The sequence below is a fragment of the Vombatus ursinus genome, unplaced genomic scaffold (genome assembly GCF_900497805.2).
Source record: "Vombatus ursinus unplaced genomic scaffold, bare-nosed wombat genome assembly UNPS02014772.1, whole genome shotgun sequence".
In the NCBI taxonomy this organism is placed as follows: Eukaryota; Metazoa; Chordata; class Mammalia; order Diprotodontia; family Vombatidae; genus Vombatus; species Vombatus ursinus.
This window is the reverse complement of record NW_020954550.1, coordinates 21,549,642-21,569,927: the sequence shown is the minus strand read 5'-3', so window position 1 is coordinate 21,569,927 and position 20,286 is coordinate 21,549,642. Positions and strand designations below refer to the sequence as shown.

The 20,286-nt window shown below is 36.9% G+C and overlaps 1 protein-coding gene across 3 annotated transcripts in view; it reads right to left on the bottom strand.

Moving 5' to 3' along the window:
- The window catches only part of SLC38A9 (solute carrier family 38 member 9), a 94,095-nt gene that overhangs the window by 58,272 nt on the left and 15,537 nt on the right, over positions 1 to 20,286 (bottom strand). For all 3 annotated transcript variants that reach the window (XM_027863470.1, XM_027863472.1, XM_027863471.1), the window contains 5 exons: positions 11,312 to 11,444; positions 6,261 to 6,382; positions 5,864 to 5,927; positions 4,548 to 4,641; positions 1,984 to 2,154 (listed from right to left, as the gene is read on the bottom strand). In XM_027863470.1, coding sequence (XP_027719271.1) covers positions 1,984 to 2,154; positions 4,548 to 4,641; positions 5,864 to 5,927; positions 6,261 to 6,382; positions 11,312 to 11,444 — 584 coding nt within the window. The remainder of the gene's footprint in view (positions 1 to 1,983; positions 2,155 to 4,547; positions 4,642 to 5,863; positions 5,928 to 6,260; positions 6,383 to 11,311; positions 11,445 to 20,286) is intronic.

Here is a 20,286-nt window from a genome sequence, read left to right as displayed (position 1 = left end):
TACCTCTCAAAGAGCTTTCCTAATTCTCCTTCCTTCAAGGCTCAGGTCGACTGCTACCTCTCAAAGAGCTTTCCTAATTCTCTCAGCTGTTACAATTCTGCCCTCCCCAAACACCATGTACAAATTCTGCACATAGCCTGTGTTTATTTTTAATCTGTGAATACATTATATCTTGTCAAAAGAATATAAGTTCTTTGAGGGTACAGATTACCTCACCTGTGTATTTGTATCTCTAGTGCCTAACTCATAGCAGGCACTTAATAAAAGCTTGAATGATCAATACACTAAACTTCTCAATCTTTATCTAGCAGAATTGAGTCATTAAGCTCCATAATAATCTGACCTTTTTTGTTGACCTATTTCATTTATTTCTCATCTTTAATGCAAAACTGATTTGCTTAAATTTCCCACAGTCTTGGTTTCCTGATTTTCATGCTATGCTGCTTTAAAAGGGAACAACTGAAAATCAGCTTAGAGTAAAGCTACAAGTCAAATTCTGTAGCAAATTCTCCCTGCCCCCCACCACTCTAAGTGATTTCCAAACTATCTTATTATCTGGGGATTTTTAAGGTAATGTTACATTGCTTGAAATCAGCAGGGCATAAGTTAGAGTTTAGAAATACACTATTTTAAGGCATTTCACCGGAAAGCTATTATACAGTGATTCATTAAACTCAATGTACAGTATTGTATTGTATAAACATTTAATTTTATGTGCTTACTCCAAGAATGGCTCCTTTGGCCAAATAGTCTTTCCCTGTCTTATCTCTTTCTGCACTGCTGAGTTGAACTAAGACAAGCAAAGTAGGTGCAAGGGTCCTGAAACCCACCCTGTCAGTTCCAGGGTTTATGCCTTATGTTCCTTAATATTTCTTTTCCTTAATCTTTTCCCCTAGTACTGATCTCCCAGCATGCTAGCACCCCTGCATGGCATTGTGGAAGTTTTACCTTGTAGAAACAAGGATATTGTGGGTACCTCCTGCTACCAAAGCCTCAGCTGTAGCTTTTGTGATGGGGAGAAAGGTCTAGCCTGAACACTGCTAAACCAGGTCCTCCTTGTAGCTAGGGAGCCAGTCTCCTGCTTCCTTCCCTGGGGTAGACAGAAAGGATGTGGGCTGTTGTTTATTTCACACAAAAGTATTAGAAACAAAATCTTTCCCACAGTTTGACCAGCTCTGCATCCTCCCCACAGTAACCTTTGAGTTGCGGAGAGGAATTTTCTTCTTAACTCACATTTCATCAGAATGAGAAAGTGATGGCATTTTAGCTAAATAAAAGTGAAGGCTTTAGTGAAGCCAGAAGAAGCATTAAACTTATGGCTAGAACACGTGAACTTTAATCATGTATCTATTTATGACAAAGTATGACAAAAGCCTCTGAGCGTCTACATACTGCTCCAACCTCCCAACAAAGAAGATCAGCCAATTCTGGTGAGGAGGAGTCTAAAGCCAGACACTTCAAGGAACCTCAAGGGTAACTGTGACTAACTGTGATTTTGTCTTACTCGATAACTTTAGAACCTAATCACTGTGTAAGATATGACTCCAATGTAAGGTTAGAAACATTTTCAAATATCACAATCCTATGATAATATGCTGAAATTGGTTTCTTTAAGCAGCTTGGTTAAAAAACAGATATTATCCTATATTCCCTGTATTCCTGAGGGCAGAATAGTACCTGACATGTACAGAGTGCTTTAAGATTTACAAAGCACTTCAGGGGAGTTATCTTCTATAAACCTTACAACAAACCTATGAGGTATATTATCATTTCTACAGATATTACCGACTTCATTTTACAGATGATAAAACTGGGTATTAGAGAGGTTCAGTGACTTGCCCAATGACACACAGCTAGTAAATGTCAGAGTGGAATTCTAACTCATCTTGGAATCCAAGTTCAGCATTTTTTACATGAAACCATACCATAAGTAGTACTGTTGTACTAACAGAAGAAAAAATAAGAATAAAAGATATTACTTACTGAAAATGAATTTTCCAGTGTTGAAAAGAAAATTGGACATAAGCACCCAATAAACTATCATGGCTCCAATGAGAGATACCAGGGAAAACAGGAGACCAGACCACTGACCAAAGGAGCCAAAATAATGTTTGCAAACATCTGGAAATTCCCAGTTAGTGGTATCTAATGAAGCTAGACAAAAGGGAAAAAGTAAGATGGACAGATTAAGTAAAATATTTCATATTGACATAGTAGTTCTTATCCCTAAAGTATTTCAAAATGCTCATCAAAAGATTGGGTTATTCTCCATTGGAAACGTTTATTCCAACAGACCTCCTTTAAAGGACAGTCTCTTATATTTGAACAAAGTATACAAGTCCTGACCACCCTTTTCACCTTGAAAGGCATATAGTGTTTAATAAACTGATATATACAATATATCCTGGAACTAGTTCACTTACTGAAATTTTGTTATTTCTATAGTGAAATACAGCAGCTATTCAAGAAATGCTTAACAACACTATGTAGGTCAATATTTTGGGAACAGAAACTAGCAATGAAACCTATAAAGTTTAGAAGTTGGAGAGAGTTTGTTGACAACACTCCTAGTAAAAAGACTTGAAACAGTTATCCATAATCAAGACATCAATTTAATAAGAAGAAGTCTAAGGAAAATCAAGGGGTAGCATCTAGTTAATTATAATAATGGAAGAATCTGGATATCTCTAAGAAGTTGCCTGTATGTCTTGTTCTGATAGCTATGCTTAGCTCTTATAAATAAGCCTTATCATGGAGGGGGAGGGGATAGGAGGGAGAAATAGAATTTGGAACTCAAAACTTTAAATAAAAATGTTAAAAAACTGTAAAAATAAATAAATAAGCCCTTAGAAATAATTCTGTGCTTACAATAGCACCTAGAGGCAATCAAATTAGCAAATGTATTCAATTACTTATATACTATAAAATGATCAACTCAGGTCCAAGTCACATTTCAAACTGAAAGGGAAAAAAGAATAAATTCAGCATAGTATTAGAATATGAAAACTTCATAAATGTTTGGTGATAGTTCTATAACTGTATAGGAATATTAAAATTAACTGGCATTCAGTATTCCCCACAAAATCTAGGCAAAATGTGAAACCACAAACCACACGGCATTTATTTATAGCTTCCCTAGAACTCTGAAAGGAGACCCCAACTAGCTAGTAAATAACTTGGTTATCAAATGAGACAGTGTCTGTAAAGTGCTATGTAAACCTTAATGATATGTGAGCTATTATTATTACAATCATCATCATAATAGTTGCATTGGATTTTTCAGATATTGTTTGACCAAGGCGTCAAGTATCCATCAGATGCTGTTTGGTAATAATACAGTCGGTGAGGCTGGATTCTTACTTCAAAAAAAAAAAAAAAAAAAAAAAAAAAAAGGACAGCCTTAGGCCCCTTAATTTTCTCCATGCTTTTAATTAACTACCTTCAAGCCCAATCCAAATCTGATAATTCTTTGTCCTATTAAAGGGGCTCTCAATAGTCTTAAAAAAAAAAAAATCTCTCAAGATTGAGAATGGACCTCAAAGAAGCAGAAGTAGAGTTTACTTACAGAAGGGCCAGAATGAAATAAAATAGCTCCAGGCTTCTAGTTTAACCTGGTAAGATCCAGTAAATGCATATTTTGGCCTAAACATTTTGGGAACAAGAAAAAACAGTCCGAAAAATCTATAAGGAAGGAGTATTAAAATTCAGTGAAATTCAAATAAATATTTTTGTTGCATTTTTTCCAATATTTTTCTAGTTGTTATTTCTACTTTTAGGAGAAGCCCCTCCAAATTTATATGAAACAGTTGTAGAACTAAAAAACTCACCCTCAATGGACAAAAATATAAGTCCTGTAAATATACTTCAAGTGAAGGTCTCATTTAAAATATATGGCATGGGGGCAGCTGGGTGGCACAGTGCATAGAGCACTGGCCCTGGAGTCAGAACCTGAGTTCAAATACGGCCTCAGACACTTGACACTTACTAGCTATGTGACCCCAGGCAAGTCACTTAACCCCACTGCCTAGGCACCCCCCCCCCCAAAAAAATATAGATATATCTAGCATATCTTCCCTCACTTTAAGATTCTTTGATTGCCAAATTACATTAAAAATGAGTACATTTTGCAAAGAGCCACATACTTCCTTGCATTTCAATGGAAGATACTACCACTCTTGAACATTTTCATCTAACAAAAGTCTTTTCTCTCATTGGTAGAGAGGTGGTATATTTTGGGTTCATAGTGTTTATACTGTCAGATATAATCCCCGTGTCAGCTGGGTTTGATTAATTCTTTTTTTGTTGTTATAAGGAAAAGTCTCTAGGGGAATAGTTACTGAGAAAAAACTATGTTATGAAAAGCATTGATTAAACATTTTTTAAAAATGTAGGTGACCTAAAAATTTTAAAAAATCAGTAAAAATAAAAGTTAGTGACTGTAGAATGAGAGGCAAGAAAACTTTAGGGATATGGTAGATCATCAATAAACGCTTAATGACTGATTAATACCCACATCAGTGATGTATTTCATTGGGTCAGATTCTTACATATCATTGTCCGTGATTTTACTACTCTGTAGCAGCAATAAAGTGTTAAAAGACCCATCAGAATGATGATACAGATTCCAGTGGTAAATCCAGCCTGTGTAAACACAAAAACGTTTTTACTTGTAAAATACAGTGCAAAAAACATTGTCAGATGAGCATGAAACTATTTGTACAATTATAAGAGAAAAAACAAAACTATAAATCTCCAAGAAATATCACATGGACCCATGATTATATAACCCCAGAATCATTAGAAATGTCCAGGAACTGCAAATTGGCAAAGATTCCAAAAGAAGGGATTAGTTACTGCTGGAGGGATGGGCATATGTGTGTATTGTTAGTGAAATCAATTAGTACAATAATTTTGGAAAGTAATTTGGAATTACGCAAATAAAGAGACTAAAACATCTATATCTTTTGATCCAGAGATTTCACTACTAAGTTTATACTCCGGGGCCAGTGATAAGAAGAAAGTCCCCATATACTCCAAAATATTTGTAACAGCACTATTTCATACAGCAAAGAACTGGAAATAAAGTGGACGCCCATCAATTGGAGCCAAAGGTGGAGAACCTGCAGCCTCAAGACCACATGCGGCCTTCTAGATCTTTGGGTACGACCTTTCGACTGAGTCCAAGTTTTACAGGACAAATCCTTTTATTAAAGGAATTTGTTCTGTGAAGTTTGGATTCAGTCAAAGGGCCGCACTTGTAATGGAATGTAATTGAATGGAATATCATTGTGCTGTAAGAAATGAAGAATATGAATATGAAACAAGTAAAGAGGTACATGAATTAATACAGAGCAAAGGAGGGCTGAGAAAACAATATTTACAATAAAGGCAATAATATAAATGGTAAAAACCACAAAAAAAAATCAAAAGTGAATGTTGTAGAATTACAAAGTACAAACATGGCTTCAAGTCATACAAGAACACAACCTATCCCACACCTTTGTAGAGACAAAGGTCTACAGGTGCTGCACCTTGTACATATTTTCAGACTTTTTTTAAAATGTCTATCAGTTTTGCTGATTTCTTTTCTCTTATTTTTCTTCTTTAAAAATATTATTTGTTAGGGAATATTCTGGTCACACACACACACACACACACACACACACACACACACATTCATTTAAAAAATATATTTTTAAAATGCCCAGGAACCCTTGGAAGAATGGAATTCAATCACTGATCAACCAGCTAATTATACTGTTAAACGTTTATCATGCAAAGTTAATAAAATTTCTACTACAACTCTTAAGATACAAAGAAAAAAATTCTTTTTAGGCAAAAGGTGACAGAAAAATTATCTTACCTGTTTGACTGCCCATGGAATACTTAGTATAGATGTTCCCATCATAGTATTCCAAATCATGAAACTGAAAAAAGCAGAGAAATGACAGTGAGAAACTGGAACTTGGTTCTGTAGGTCATTATAGTTAAAAGTAAATTTAAAATATGGTGTTAATGGAAAGAAGCCTGGTTTCGGAATCAGTCCAAATGCTCCCTCTCAACACCTCCTGGTTGTGATAGCCACAGAAGTGCCCTAACTTCTCAGGGTAACTTTCAGAAAGGGGGGAGTTTTGTAGAAGGAGTTTGCTTACTAGGAGCTCCCCATAACACTGAAATAATAGATCTGGACAAAACAAACACACCACTAACTTTCATTCCTACACAATTTAAGTAAGTCTCCAGAAAATAGCTGTACGTACATTGTGACCAAACTGGTGTTTTTACCAGAACCATCAGTGTAGCATTCCACTTTAAAGGCAGAACCCAGTGGACTGTATACATAGAGATCCTCAGGGGCTGGAAGCACATGATCAGGTGCAATCTGGCAAACAGATGAACAGAATAAAATAAACGTGAGCTGCCCAGGAGCCACCGTGCCCTGAGACTTCTTTATTCTGCAGCAGAATACCTGAATGCTATCTAGTACATTGTTCACAAATAGATGACACGGAGTCCTGACCAACTGAAAATACTCTTTTTCAAGTTAAATGGGAGAACCTGGTTTAATGAGAAGTGTGGTTCCAGAGAAATCAGTGTGCACAGAATATATAGTCCAAGTAAATGGACTGGAATTTTACCTGGAATTCAAACCCCTGGAACATACAACTGGTTAGATTTTTTTTTTCCTTCACTTTTATGAAGAAGAAACTAACAATAAGGGATTCATTTTTTAAAAAGCAACCACAAAGGCTTCTTCTGAAAGGCCGAGCTTAACATCAATTCCATCCTCTGTCTTCTCTATCCACAGCAGTGTACAATGACAACTAAAGTTCACAATAATACTGGGCACTGCAAGATTCTGAGCTGCCTTCAGAATCACCGAAAAGGAAGAAAGTGCATTGAGTACAGTTCTGGTCTTTCGTCTACTTAATTTATATTCTAATACTCTGAAAAGTGGCTCTCTATCTATCTGCCTAACTTTCTATCTATCTTTCTACCACGGGAAAGATTTAAATATGAAAAACAAGCAGGTATATGAGGGAGTCATCCATCCATCCATCCATCCATCTACCCATCCATCCATCCATCTATCCATTTATCTATCTATCTCACAATAAAACCACTCTATATACATATATGTGTGTATAATATATACATATACATACCCAGTATCTGTACATATATATGTATATACACATACATTTATAGTATTTCCCAGTTAGTGTTAAATTATCCAGAGCATCCTATTTTGAGCAAATATTTACTATAACTTACATAAAAGAACTAGCTCAACCTATAATGATATAGTTATTTGAATGAAGCTTATTTTTTCCATCAATCCCCTTGATGAAAAGGACATATTTTTTCCTGCTATCCTCTGATCTATGATGAAGGAAGTACTAAAGGCAAATGCAAAATGCTACATGAATTTTTAAAAACTGTAGAAGTACACAACTGGGGAAGCAAAGGCTAGAAAAGCCATTTATATGAAAAAAGGAGAGGGCAGGAGACAGGAGTTAACGAGTCCATAGAGGCAAGGCACTCCAAGAAGCTGATGTGAACTTGGACTGGATTAGCAGAGCATAAGAAACAACACTATATTGTACTCTCCTCTCATTAAAACCCATCTGGAGCATCATGCCCAGTTCTGGATGCCACATGCCAAGAAAGGAGAAAACTGACAAACAGGACCACATCCAGTGAAGGTTTATCAGGATAGTGAAGAGAAGTGGGAAAATGTCACGTATCAGTTGAAGGAACTAAAGAAATAGTTAGCTTCTTAGAAAAGAGAATGTTTGGGAAACAATAGTTTTCAAATTCTTGGGAAGGTCATCACAGAGAAAAAGGATAATTTGTTTTCCTTGGCCTTGGAGGCCCTTAAATATGTGAAAAAGTGCTAAAAGAAAAAAGTACAGCATACATTCAAATTTTCCCTTGAGTTTTTATCTCTTCCTTCCCCTCTCCCTACCAAAACAAAACCCTCGAAAATTTAAAAAAAAAAAAAAAACAACCAAAAAACACCTTCCACCTGTGGGGTGGTTCCCTATAGCTTTACAATTAGAAAAAAAGAAAAGTTACAAGGCTAAGTTAGCAAAAATCAGTGAAAATACATTGGAGGTGAATTCTGGCTTAATAAAAGGAGACTTTTCCCAAAAGTCAGAACTGTACAAAAACACAATCTAGCACTTTAGGAAGAAGTAAGCTCCTGGTCTATGGAGAGCTTCAGACAGGTCACATGATCATTTGCCAGGGAGGCTATAAAGAAGATTCATGTAGCTTTAAGGGAAGATTGGAAAGACCTCTCAAGTCCCTTCTAATTTTAAGATTCTATGACTCTTTATAAAAACGTAATTTCCTTGAGGTCAAATAGTCCCTCCCAAATAAGCAATCAGGGATACAGGAACTTGCTAGTTGACATCAACCAACAAGTATATTAAATGTTTGCTATTTGTCTGGCACTGTATTAGGCACAGCAACGGGGAAAAAATAAGATGTCTGGTTAATGCTCCTAAAAAGCTTCTGATATGGTTAGGAACATGACATCAGTATATTAGGAAAAAAGTACAGCAAGGTATGATGGTAGGACAAAGGACCAGTAAGACCAACGTGTGTGTTGGAGACTGTCTCTGAAAAGGTTCCTTCTTCCTCCATGGGAGAGTGAGGTGTAGTATAACCAGAACCAGATTAAAATGAAACTGGGAAATGTTTAAAAAAATAAATAAAAACTATACAACACAGATAACATTCATTTGTAGTTTTTAATTCCATACATGGTTTAGAGAGATTCATATCTATTTGAGTTTGACACCACTAATCCAGATGATGCTTGTCTGTAGCGGTGAACTCTGCCAACTGCCTTCTCTTTGGTTATCAGAATAATGGAAGAATGTGTGTATTTATTTATTTATTGCTTTTTGTTGAGGCAATCGGGATTAAGTGACTTGCCCAGGGTCATACAGCTAGCAAGTGTCAAGTGTCTGAGGTCACATTTGAACTCAGGTCCTTCTGACTCCAAGGCCACAGCCCTATCCACTGTGCCACCTAGCAGCCTCTTGTTTATTTCTTTTTAAGGAATTACACACACACACAAACACACAAGCACGTGAACACGCGTGCTTGTATTGTCCACTTCCTAGCTGCCCAGCTATACCTGGGGGAGGTAGTGACATGTCAGGAGCAGGATCAGCAGATGCTGCATCCCTAAGAATACTCTCTCTGAGAGACCCTATGGGTGTGCCAGTGCCAGCAATAATGGGATCCTGGAACTTGTCTGTCAGGCTCCTGTGATCTCCAAACTCAATAACACACAAAACAATTAGAAGATGAACAAAGTATAAGTAAGTGGTATAGACTATAGACGTATAGAATACAGACTAAGAATCTCAAAGAATGAAGAGATCCATGTGAACTAGAGTGTGAGAAGCTGACTCCGTTGAAGCATGGCAGCATTTACATTATCTGGTAAGAAAAGGAAGGATGTGTGCCTAGGACACCACAATTGAGAGAACTTGGCAATCTGCTTCTTTGGGAAGCAGACACTCGGAAAATGGGTCAGATGTTTGCCTCTCCCTCACTGCTCTTGGACCTGGGAAGTGCTACTTTTAGCCACGGAACAAAAGAACACTAGCGTTGGCCTTTGTCAGGTAGGAAACTGCCTACCCCAGCCTGTGAAGTGAGTAGGGAAGAAGAAGGCAGTCTGGGACAGGACTAGAGTAGAAGGAGCAGAAGAAACTGATGGGGGCGGGGGTTTGGAAGAAATGGAAAATCTGAGCACAAAGACAAAGATATTGTGGTTGCTTTGGGGAAAGTCCAGGGCATGTCACCAACCAAATACATAATTTTATTCTTTTCATTATTTTAAAGTAAAAATATAAGGGAAAAAGGGAGACATTACGCAAGTAAAAATATAACCAAATGTCACTGTTCCATAATATATTTCACATTTAACATTTCTCACAACCTTGGAAAATGCATTTTGGTTGTTCCTGGCAGCCTATTAGCTCTTTATCATCAGTTGTTTTGTTTATTCCCTTTCCAGTCTTACTTCCTAAATTGGAACTGTTAGGGTCTGGCTCTGAGAATTTCTGGAGAGAATGTCTGTGCCTCTATTTGGTATTTTCTGGGGTCCTGCTACCACTTTTTCCAGTTACTGAGAGCCAAGTTCTTCAAAAATCTCTGGGGGTGGCTCTTGCTGGGGACCTGTAAACTTTCACTGTACCCAAAGCAGTGTGATTGAGATAGAAGTCCCTTTGGGAAACGCAGTCACACACAGGGGAAAGTTCAAAAAAGCAAGTACACCACAATGTCTCTCTTCTTTGCTGCCTTTGTTAACCAACATGTAGCAGGCTCGTTGTACTTAAGTCAAATGGTTTATGCACCCCTCTTGAGGTCTAAGGTTAATTTAGTTAAAGCTCAATCTTATGCATTCAGAGCCAGTACATCCTATGAAAAAACTAGGGCCTGTTCCCAACAGCAGCACCCTCAGGAGGTCCATATTGGTTCCTGAGGGAAGAAACTAGTTCTGTCCCGCCTCATGAGTTCAGGTAACTTTACAATCAGATCAAGTGAACATGGAGTTCCCACCTCAACTCGCAATATGAAGGCCCAAAAAATAAGGGAAGAAATTGTCCCTCAATAATTATTTTGGTCACCTCTCCACTCTTAGCTTAATCTCCACCATCGAAAAAAAAGATTTGTTGGTCAATTTTTTTCTTTTTAATTCCCAGGCTTTCATATATCACTTAACATAGTTAATGTGATTATTCTGTGAGAAAGCCATGTTACACTTTTAGGTTTCTAAAAAAACAAACAAAAAAACTCTACATATGTGAAAAGGTGCTAAAAGAAAAATATTCAAATTTTCCCTTGAGTTTTTACCTCTTCTGTCCCCCTCTTCCTATCAAAATAAAACCCTCAAAATTAAAACACAAAACAAAACAAAACAAAAATCTATCTGCCACAAAATGTGAAGTGGCTCCCTATAGCTTCACAATCAGGAAAAAAAAGAGTTACAACTTTTATCAGAACTGTGGTCCATCAAAGACCCAAGGTATTACTGGGGTTTCAGAAATATTTTCCCAGGACCCCTGGGATTGGGGATAACTTGGATGAAGTTCAGGCTCTCTAGGGCTACTGCTCTTCAAGCAGACGCCAGAGCAATTTTCAGACTGAGTGAGTAGAAAACCTGTTAGCCTTCTCTAATGCTGCCCTTGGCATCTGGCTAGTTCAAAGTTCGACCAGAATGGCAACCATGTGGGTGCTGCCATGGTTGTTTCAATGTATTATCAGAAACTTGGGCTTTGCCCCTCACCAGTGCCCTGTCGGATGGAGATGTGAGTCTGCTGTAGTAATGAATTCGCTTGTTCATGGCAGAGGCATGGTCACTGACCCTCGGAGTGTCACTAGTCACACTGATGATGTTTGTGGGCTCCACATAAAAAGGTCTGAAAGAGAAAATACACAGAAGAAAAAACAGTTTGCCAGGGTTCCCATAGGCCAGAAATTGTGGAAATTAAACATTTCAGAAAAGAACTTCTTGTCCTTCCTTTGAGAGGGGCAGCCAGGCACCAGCAAACAGCATTCCCTTCTCACTCTTGGTGAGAAAGGAAAGGGTCACAAAGGCGCATTCTCTAAATCTACAGAACAGATCTTTTCTATTATTATTCCTTTACTGTAAGTTATACTTTGTTAAATGCTGGGGAATGTGGTGATTGAAGGGAAATACAGAAATGCCCTTGAAGCAATTATTAGGAAGAAATATGGCAACAGTCAGTCACTATCACGAAGCTTGGACAGAGTTTTGAATGTTTCCTCAAGAAGCTTTTGGCACCAGATCGGAGAAATAAAATGAAGGAAAGCCCCTTTATTGTGGATTATCTCCTTCTTAACTATGGGCCAGGACTACTTCCTGTGATAAATAGAAATCATATTTCTTGGCTTGGACACATGGCCTGTTGGCCTCTCAACCATCTCCCTTGTAAGGCTCTCTCACTATAGCAAGAAATTCAACATCAGGATCCTACAGATATTTTACTTCATTTTTTCCATTTCTTAATTTACCCCCCTTAAAGAGTCTTTTCCTTGTTATTGTTATAGTAAATTCCCTTTCTAAGTATCTAGAAACATGATGACCTCTCTCTAAAGTCCTGTTCAACTCTAAAAATCTAATTCGATGACCCTGAGATAACCCATATCAGGTCCTTATTCTACAAAAGGACTGAATTTCTTTGCTGAAGAATGATCAGCCTCCACTGAAAATCAAATTATACTGTCTACTTGGGCTGCTCTACCAGAAAGCATGTCTAATTTTCCATTTATAATTATTCATAGAGCTGAGCAATAAAACCCCTGAAAAACCGAGATTTCCTATCAGCTTTATCCAACTCTGTTATTCTTAAGATTCTGAAGCATGCTTATAATATTTAAAGTGTTTCATCCATTACTGAAAGCAGTGGTGATGTGACTGATGACCACATGTTTAAAGTTGCAGAAAAGAGTCTTATGCAGGTGCCAGGCAGGGGAGATGGTCTCTGAGGTTCCTTCCAAACCAGAGATTCTATGATTAAATCTAGTCAATGCTTAGGCTCCTCAGAACCAGGAGAACATCGTACACAGTAACAGCAACGTTGTGCAGTGATCAACTATGACTGATTTAGCTCTAACTTGCAGCAATACAATGATCCAAGACAATGTCAAAAGACTCATGCTATCCACATTCAGGGAAAGAATTGATGGAGTCTGAATGCAGATCAAAGCATATTATTTTCATTTTTTTTTGTATTTTTTTTCCCTTTTGTTCTGCTTCTTCTTTCACAAAATGACCAATATAAAAATATATTTTACATGATTGCACATGTATAACCTATATCAAATTGCTTAATGTCTCTGGGAGAGGAAAGGGGAGAGGAGAAAGAGGAGGGAGAAAAATTTGGAACTGAAAATCTTATAAAAAAATGAATGTCAAAAATTGTCTTTACATGTAATTGGAAAACATAAAATACCATTAAAAAAGTACTTCTGTTCCTCTTGCTGTGTACCCCTATTAATCTCTAGGACATTTTCAATGCAGTTCTTAATATTCTGCCTGTATTTGTTCTCTAGGCATCTTGGTTCTATTTAATTAGAGTGTGAACTCTTTCTATGTCTTCCTTTTGCTTCCCCCAAATCATTTAATTTGTTAGGAGTTAAACAATAAGTAAAAGCTCATTATGTGTTAAATGAATGCAAAAGGCCTATCAACCTCAAAAAGATGTCTTGAGAACGAATGACAGACAGGTAGGCCAGATTCTACAGGCAAGTAAGGTAAACCTAAAAGAATTATTCTGGGAAGCCTATTAACTTTCCCAGGCTAGTATATGCATTAAAAAAAAAAATTCTTTCTCCACTGCACTTTTAACATTTGTGGCCTGAAAGAACTAATGCCAGCACATTTAAGTTCAGAAAATAGTTTCCTTGCTTTATGGGCCAGGCCTGATATCCAGTGACCTGCTGTTCTCAAACCTCATCTCTCCAGACCTTTCTGCAGCATCTAACAATGCTGACCGTGCCCTCCTGAAGATTGTACTCTGTCCTCCCAGGACTTTCATGTCATAGCTCCTTACAGAAAAAAATCTGACTATGCCACTCTTCTGCTCAAGGAACCTCAGTGGTTCCCTACTGTCTCTAGGATATAATTAAAAACCCTCCAGTCTGGCATTTAAAGTCCTTCATACTCTGGCTCCAACATTCCTTTCCAAGTTTACTGCACATTATTCCTCTTCATATGCCCCACATTTCAACAAAACTAGCCTATTTAATGTTCCCCAAAGTCAGCACATTTCTCACCTCCGTGCCTTTCACAGGCTGCCCCCCACATCTAGAATGTACTCTCTTCAGCACCTCTGCCTCTTAGACCCTCTAGCTTCCTTCAAGGATAAGCTCATGTACCATCACTTACAGGAAGCCTTTCCTAATCCCCCTCGTTATTTGGGCTCTCTTCCTTCTCAAGTTACCATGAACACATAAATTTTCAACATAAACTGTACTACTAGATTGGTTTCTATTATCGTCTTAGTTACTCATTATTCTACCAACATAAAGCACGTTAGGAACATTTAAACACAATGAGCGAAGTGCAGATATCCAAATTCCTCTATAATCTACCCATTTTGAAAAGTCTATGGTATAAATATCACCCATTCAGTTGGTCTCAAGCTGCTAAAAAGCTGTCCAGGAAGTGCTAAATTCATTGGCTCTTGACCTTTCACAGAGATGCTGTCATGAATACAGCTAGCTTGGGAATTCTGAAAATACAGTGTGGCTCTGGAATTTTTCCTTTTTAAGAGTTCTGATGGAGACATTGCATATCTGTGTAAGACATATTTTGGAATCCCTTCAAAATGACCTTTCTTTTTGAGAAATACATAATCCAATATATTATAGGTATTATCAGAAACAAATGTTTAGATCCACATCAGGAAGAATAGTGATCTAAATTGTACTTCCAATCTAAGCTCATTTTGATTTGAAAAGACTTACTAACAATTATCGTTTTATGAAGAGTATTAATTAGAATATAAGACCTTTGAAATTGAGACTAAATTTCATTTGCTCATATTTTTATAAGAAAATACAAAAACATTTATTTCTCTTTACTGATCCAAACTATAATCTAGAATATGCACCAGATGCAGTCCTGATTAGGAAATATAAGAAAAGAATAACTGTGAGTCATTTTTCCAGCCCAGTTTGGCATAGGGACACAGATAGAGATGAGTGAGGATACTAGGGATAGGGGCTAACCAGGAGCACATGTAGGAATATGATAGCACAAGGAGCACCAGGTCAAGAAGAAATCTAGCACTGAGATCTAGCACAAAGGAACCTAAATTTGTAAATGGAAAAGGAATAGGTGTCAACTGGCAGCTCTGTTGCTCATAGACCAGTTCCAGGTCACACATCCAAGGGAGACTGAGGAGGGACCCTTCTACTGGCATCATTCCAGGGTGAGAAGTAGCTGTAGGTGCTAGACTGTGTATTAAACAAAAAGCAAGTTCAGAAGCAAGCAGCAGCAGGTGTGTGGTTCTGATCCCAGGAGCAGTCTCAGTTCCAACTTCCAGTTCAATTGGAAAACTCAAAAGGAATAGCCAGGACAGGAATCCAAAACCAAAGGAAAATCTACAGTTCTGTCACCCTGAAGCAGCAATCTACTGGACCTCCAAATGGGGCAAAACAACGAGTATGTTTGCTCAGACTCAAACCCAGGTCAGGAACTTGAAAATCTTAGACCAGATCGGGGTAACGGGTGGGGGGTAGGAGGGAGAAAGAAAATCAGACTTTGGCCTGGATGAGACCATTTTGGGAACACTAAAAACTTGAGGAGGGGGAGAAGAAAATGAAAATGTAAGGTATCTTATATAGCAAAAACAGACCTGGTAAACAGTTCAAGGAGAGAGAATTTAAAAATTACTGGAGTACTTGAAAGCCATGATCAGAAAGTGATCCTAGACATATTTTAGGAAATTATTTTCAAAAACATGCCCAGATCTCTTAAAACAAGAGTGAAAAGTCAATAGAGAAAGAATCTACCAATCAATCACCTCTTGAAAGAAATCCCCAAATGAAAACTTTCAAGAACATTATAGCCAAAATCCAGGGCCTTCAGATCAAAGAAAAAATTTTACAAATAGTCAGAAAGGAAGAAATCAAATCCTGAGGAACCACAGTCAGGATCTCAAATGATTTAGCAGCCACCACTACTAAGTAGCAGAGAGCTTGGAATATAATATTCCAGAAGGCAAAGTATATCGATAAATAGATAGATAAACACACACACATACACACACATGCTTATAGTTATGAATAACGTACCCAACAAAACTAATTATGATCCTATATTCAGGGGGAAAAATGGACTTTTAATGAAATAGAGGATTTTCAAGCATTCTTGAGGAAAAACCAAAGTTACATAGGAACTATGAATTGCAAACACAGAAATCAAGAGAAGAATAAAAAGGTAAACATGAGCAAAAAATCATATGGAACTAAACAAAGATAAATTGTTTACATTCTAATGTAGAAAGATGATACATGCATCCCCTCTGAACCCTATCATGTCTTAATGATGTCAAAAGAAGACTAGAAAGGGAGGGCAAGAGGAATATATTAAGCAAGGAAAAGGAGAGGAAGATTAGGGAAAATTATCCTAATTTGTGTATGCAAGTAGAAGTCTATACAAACAAGGAGGAAAGGATAGGGGAAGAAGGTGTCACTTGAATGTCATTATCTTCTGAACTGGTCAAAGAAGGGAAGAATGTACACGCAGAATTGGGTACAAAACCACATTTCACTAAATAGGAAAACACAGGAGGGTATGAGGAGAAGGGAGATTGGGAAATAAGTAAGAGTAGACTAAAGGAGGGATTAGTCTTTTTTTTTTAAAATATTATTTTTTTTCCAATTACATACAAAGACATTTTTAACATTCATTTAAAAAAATTCTGAGTTCCAAATTCTCTCCCTCTCCCCCTCAAAAGAGTATATATTATACATGTACAATCATGCAAAACATATTTCCATATTAGTCATGTTGTGAAAGAAGACACAAACAAACAAAAAAAAGAAAAACCCACAAAAAAAGTGAAAAGCAGTACGCTTTGATCTGCATTTAAACTCTTATCAGTTCTTTTCTGGATGTGGATAGCATTTTTTATTGAGAGTTCTTTGGTATTGTCTTGGATCATAGTATTGCTGAGAATAGCAAAGTCATTCACAGGTGATCTTTGCACAATATTGCTGTTACTATGTACAATGTTCTCTTGGTTCTGCTCACTCTACATCAGTTCATGTAAGCCAAGGTTTTTCTGAAATCATCCTGCTCATCATTTCTTATAGCACAATAGTATTCCATTACAATTATAGACCACAAGCTAAGCCCCTCCCCCCCTTTTTAATCTCTTCAGGATACAGACCTAGTAATGGTATTGCTGGATCAAAGGGTATGCAGAGTTTTATAGCCCTTTGGGCATTTGCTCTCCAGAATGCCTGGATCAGTTCACATCAACAGCATCATGAACAGTCCACCGACAGTGCATTAGTGTCCCAGTTTTCCCACATCCCCTCTAACATTTATCATTTTCCTTTTCTGTCCAATCTGACATGTGTGAAGTGGAACCCAAGAGTTGTTTTAATTTGCATTTCTCTAATCAATAGTGATTTAGAGCATTTTTTTATATGACTATAGATACTTTGTCTGAAATCTGCCTTTTCTTATCCTTTGACCATTTGTCAATTGGGGAGTGACTTGTATTCTTATAAATTTGACTGAGTTCTCTATGTATTCGAGAAATGAGGCCTTTATCAGAGACACTTGCTGTAAAAATTGCTTTCCAGCTTTCTGCTTTCCTTCTGATCTTGGTTGCATTGGTTCTGTTTGTGCAAAACCTTTTAATTTAATATAATTAAAATGATCCATTTATACCTCATAATGTTCACTATCTCTTGTTTGGTCATAAATTTTTCCCTTCTCCATAGATATGACAAGTAAACTATTCCATGCTTAAGGAGGGGTCAGCCTTAAGCAAAACAAACGCTAAGGATATACAAAAAATAATTTACAGCAGCTTTTTGTGGTGGTAAAGAAATGGAAACTGAGGGGGTGCCCACCAACTGGGAAATGGGTTATGGTATATAAATGTGATGGAATACTATTATGCTGTAAGAAATGATGAAGGGGAAGGTTCCAGAAAAACCTGGGAAGATGTGTATAAACTGATGCAGGGTGAAGTGAGTGGAACCAATAGAATAATTTATTCGACAACAATATGACAAAGACAAACAACTTTGAAAAACTTAGGAACTGTAATCAGTGTAATGACCAACCATGTTTCTAGAAGAATCATGATGAAATACACTAAATACCTCCTGATTGAGGTGAAGGTCTCAAAGCATAGAATGGGGCTCTGGTTTTTTTTTTTTAAACTTGGCCAACGCAGGTGTTTGTTACGTTTTACAACTTATTTGTAATGGGGACTTTGTTTTTCTTTCTTTCTTCACTATGGAGGAGGAAATAGGAGGGAGAGGAAGATTTTTGCTGGTTGAGAAAGAAAATTAATTTAAAAATTTTCCTGGGACACTAAGAAGTGATTTGTTCATGGTCACACAGCTAAAATGGGTCAGAAGATTCAGAGGCCTATCCTGTTTACTACACCATACTGCCTCTCATATTGTGCATATTAGTATTTAATAAATGTTCATGAAATAAATTCATCAGAATTACAGTGCAACTGTCTGAAAACATTTTTAACATTAAGTAGAAGAAACTGTTTTTGCTAACTTACATAATCATTATTGACATGGCAAGGCTAAAGGAACACAGGAAATATGCTTTCAGGATGCAACAAAATTTCAAAAATGCTTTAAAAGCAGAATCTAAAATCCCACTTTTTCCTTTTAGTAATACTTGTAAATATGAAAGCCTTATTTTTTTAAATTACCATTTTCTCTCTATGCTACATTCTTTAAATTATTCCAAAAATTTAACCTTTTCCCTCTACCGTAGGCTATTTTAAATTTGAAATGTTATAATAATTTCATGATTATTAGGCACTTAATAAATACTTGTTGACTAATGACAGTTTAAAAATACGCACTTCCTTGTATTCTTAAATGCTGAGAACTACCTGACAGATTATTTCTGAGATGGCTCATCAGCAAGACACAAAGTTCATCTTTTGAAACAGTATCCCGGAAATAAACATTTAAAATAACCAATTGTCCCAATGGGCCCTTTTCTACCTGCACAGTGGAATCTTCTGTGGCCGCCAAGCACCATTTTAATAAAAAAGAGAAAACAAAAGAGTTTGTGCCTGGAAATTCCCCGGCCCCTCGTGAAACATCTTGGTGATCTTTAGCTTGCTGACATGCTTTTCACTTCCTACACAGCTGAAGTCTACTTCTTTTGGTAACTATATCACATCCTCTTTCATATTATCCTCTCTCAACAGCCCATTTTCTCTTTCAGCCCCCAATGACGGAGTTTACCAGAGATAACTAGTTCTTCTGGTCCTAGTTTAGCTCTCTAATTTCTGTAGTCATAGTAAAATTTTTAGTAGTCTGAAGTCCTGATGCTTTCAGCTTAGCAACCATCTGATCCATACCTAATGCTCTCTCTCAAGCTAAGTTCTTTTGCTTGCATTTCCTATAAGGGTTGGCTCTATCCAATATTCTTCATTACCTGGAAACTATTAGAGCTCCTGACAGCTGCTATGCTATTAGTATGTTGCAGTCAAATCTCCACCGTGCTAGAGGTATTTCCCCCATTTGTCCTTAAACATAAAAATCTCACCAAGATGGCAATTTAAATGCAAACTTATCAACATTTTATTAACATTCTCTAGAGAGAGAAGGCTTTTGGCGTCAACTAAATATTGAGCAAAGTATATACACACATGCATAAACATATACATATATGCACATATATACAAACGTGTGTATGTCTGTATACACACACACACATATATACACAGTGTTCCTAACATCTTAGTACAGTTTTAAACTACTGAAACTTAAAACTGCACTAAAGACTTTTAAGACATTGTGTGTGTGTATATATATATTTATTTTATATTTTCAACTGAGATTCTAATTAACTGAGATCCTATTAAAATGTATCAATATGGTTAAAAGACCCAGACCAAATGTATTAATAGCAAAGACTCATTCCATGGGCATCCATTGTATATTGCCATCCTGGGATGTTACTGGTTCTTTCGTTTATCTTAGATATTGTCCTACAACACCCAAATTACTGTGCTGTTTTCTCAAGTCCCAGGTTTCAGATATTTCTTTTGTTCTTCTCTTTTGAACCTTCCTCAGTTCATTTATCCTGCTAAATTAAATAATTTCCTTCCTGTAAGAGAAAATGAAGAAAGAAAAGCAACGGGGTTGGGGGGGAGATTTCCTATCATGAAATTCCCTTACTCAGTAGCAAAGAAACATTTTCAAACATGGACAAAGGAATCTAATCTAATTTTCAAAAATTTCCTCAGGTCAAATTACCACATTCACTACATGCAAATTCCACTTGAAAAATTTCACAAAATCTAAGCTTGCAATGAAAGAGTTGTGCTTCCAGTTTTTAAAATTCAGAAAGTATAATTTAAAAATTATTGTACTAAGGGATAGATGTCTCTTAAGGCTACGAAGTGTCTGTACTGTGAAGGCAAAAGTATCTAAGTATCAATTTTGGAACAAATTACAAATTACATCATGAGGAAATTGAAATTCTTCAAGTTAGGCGCTGAGAGT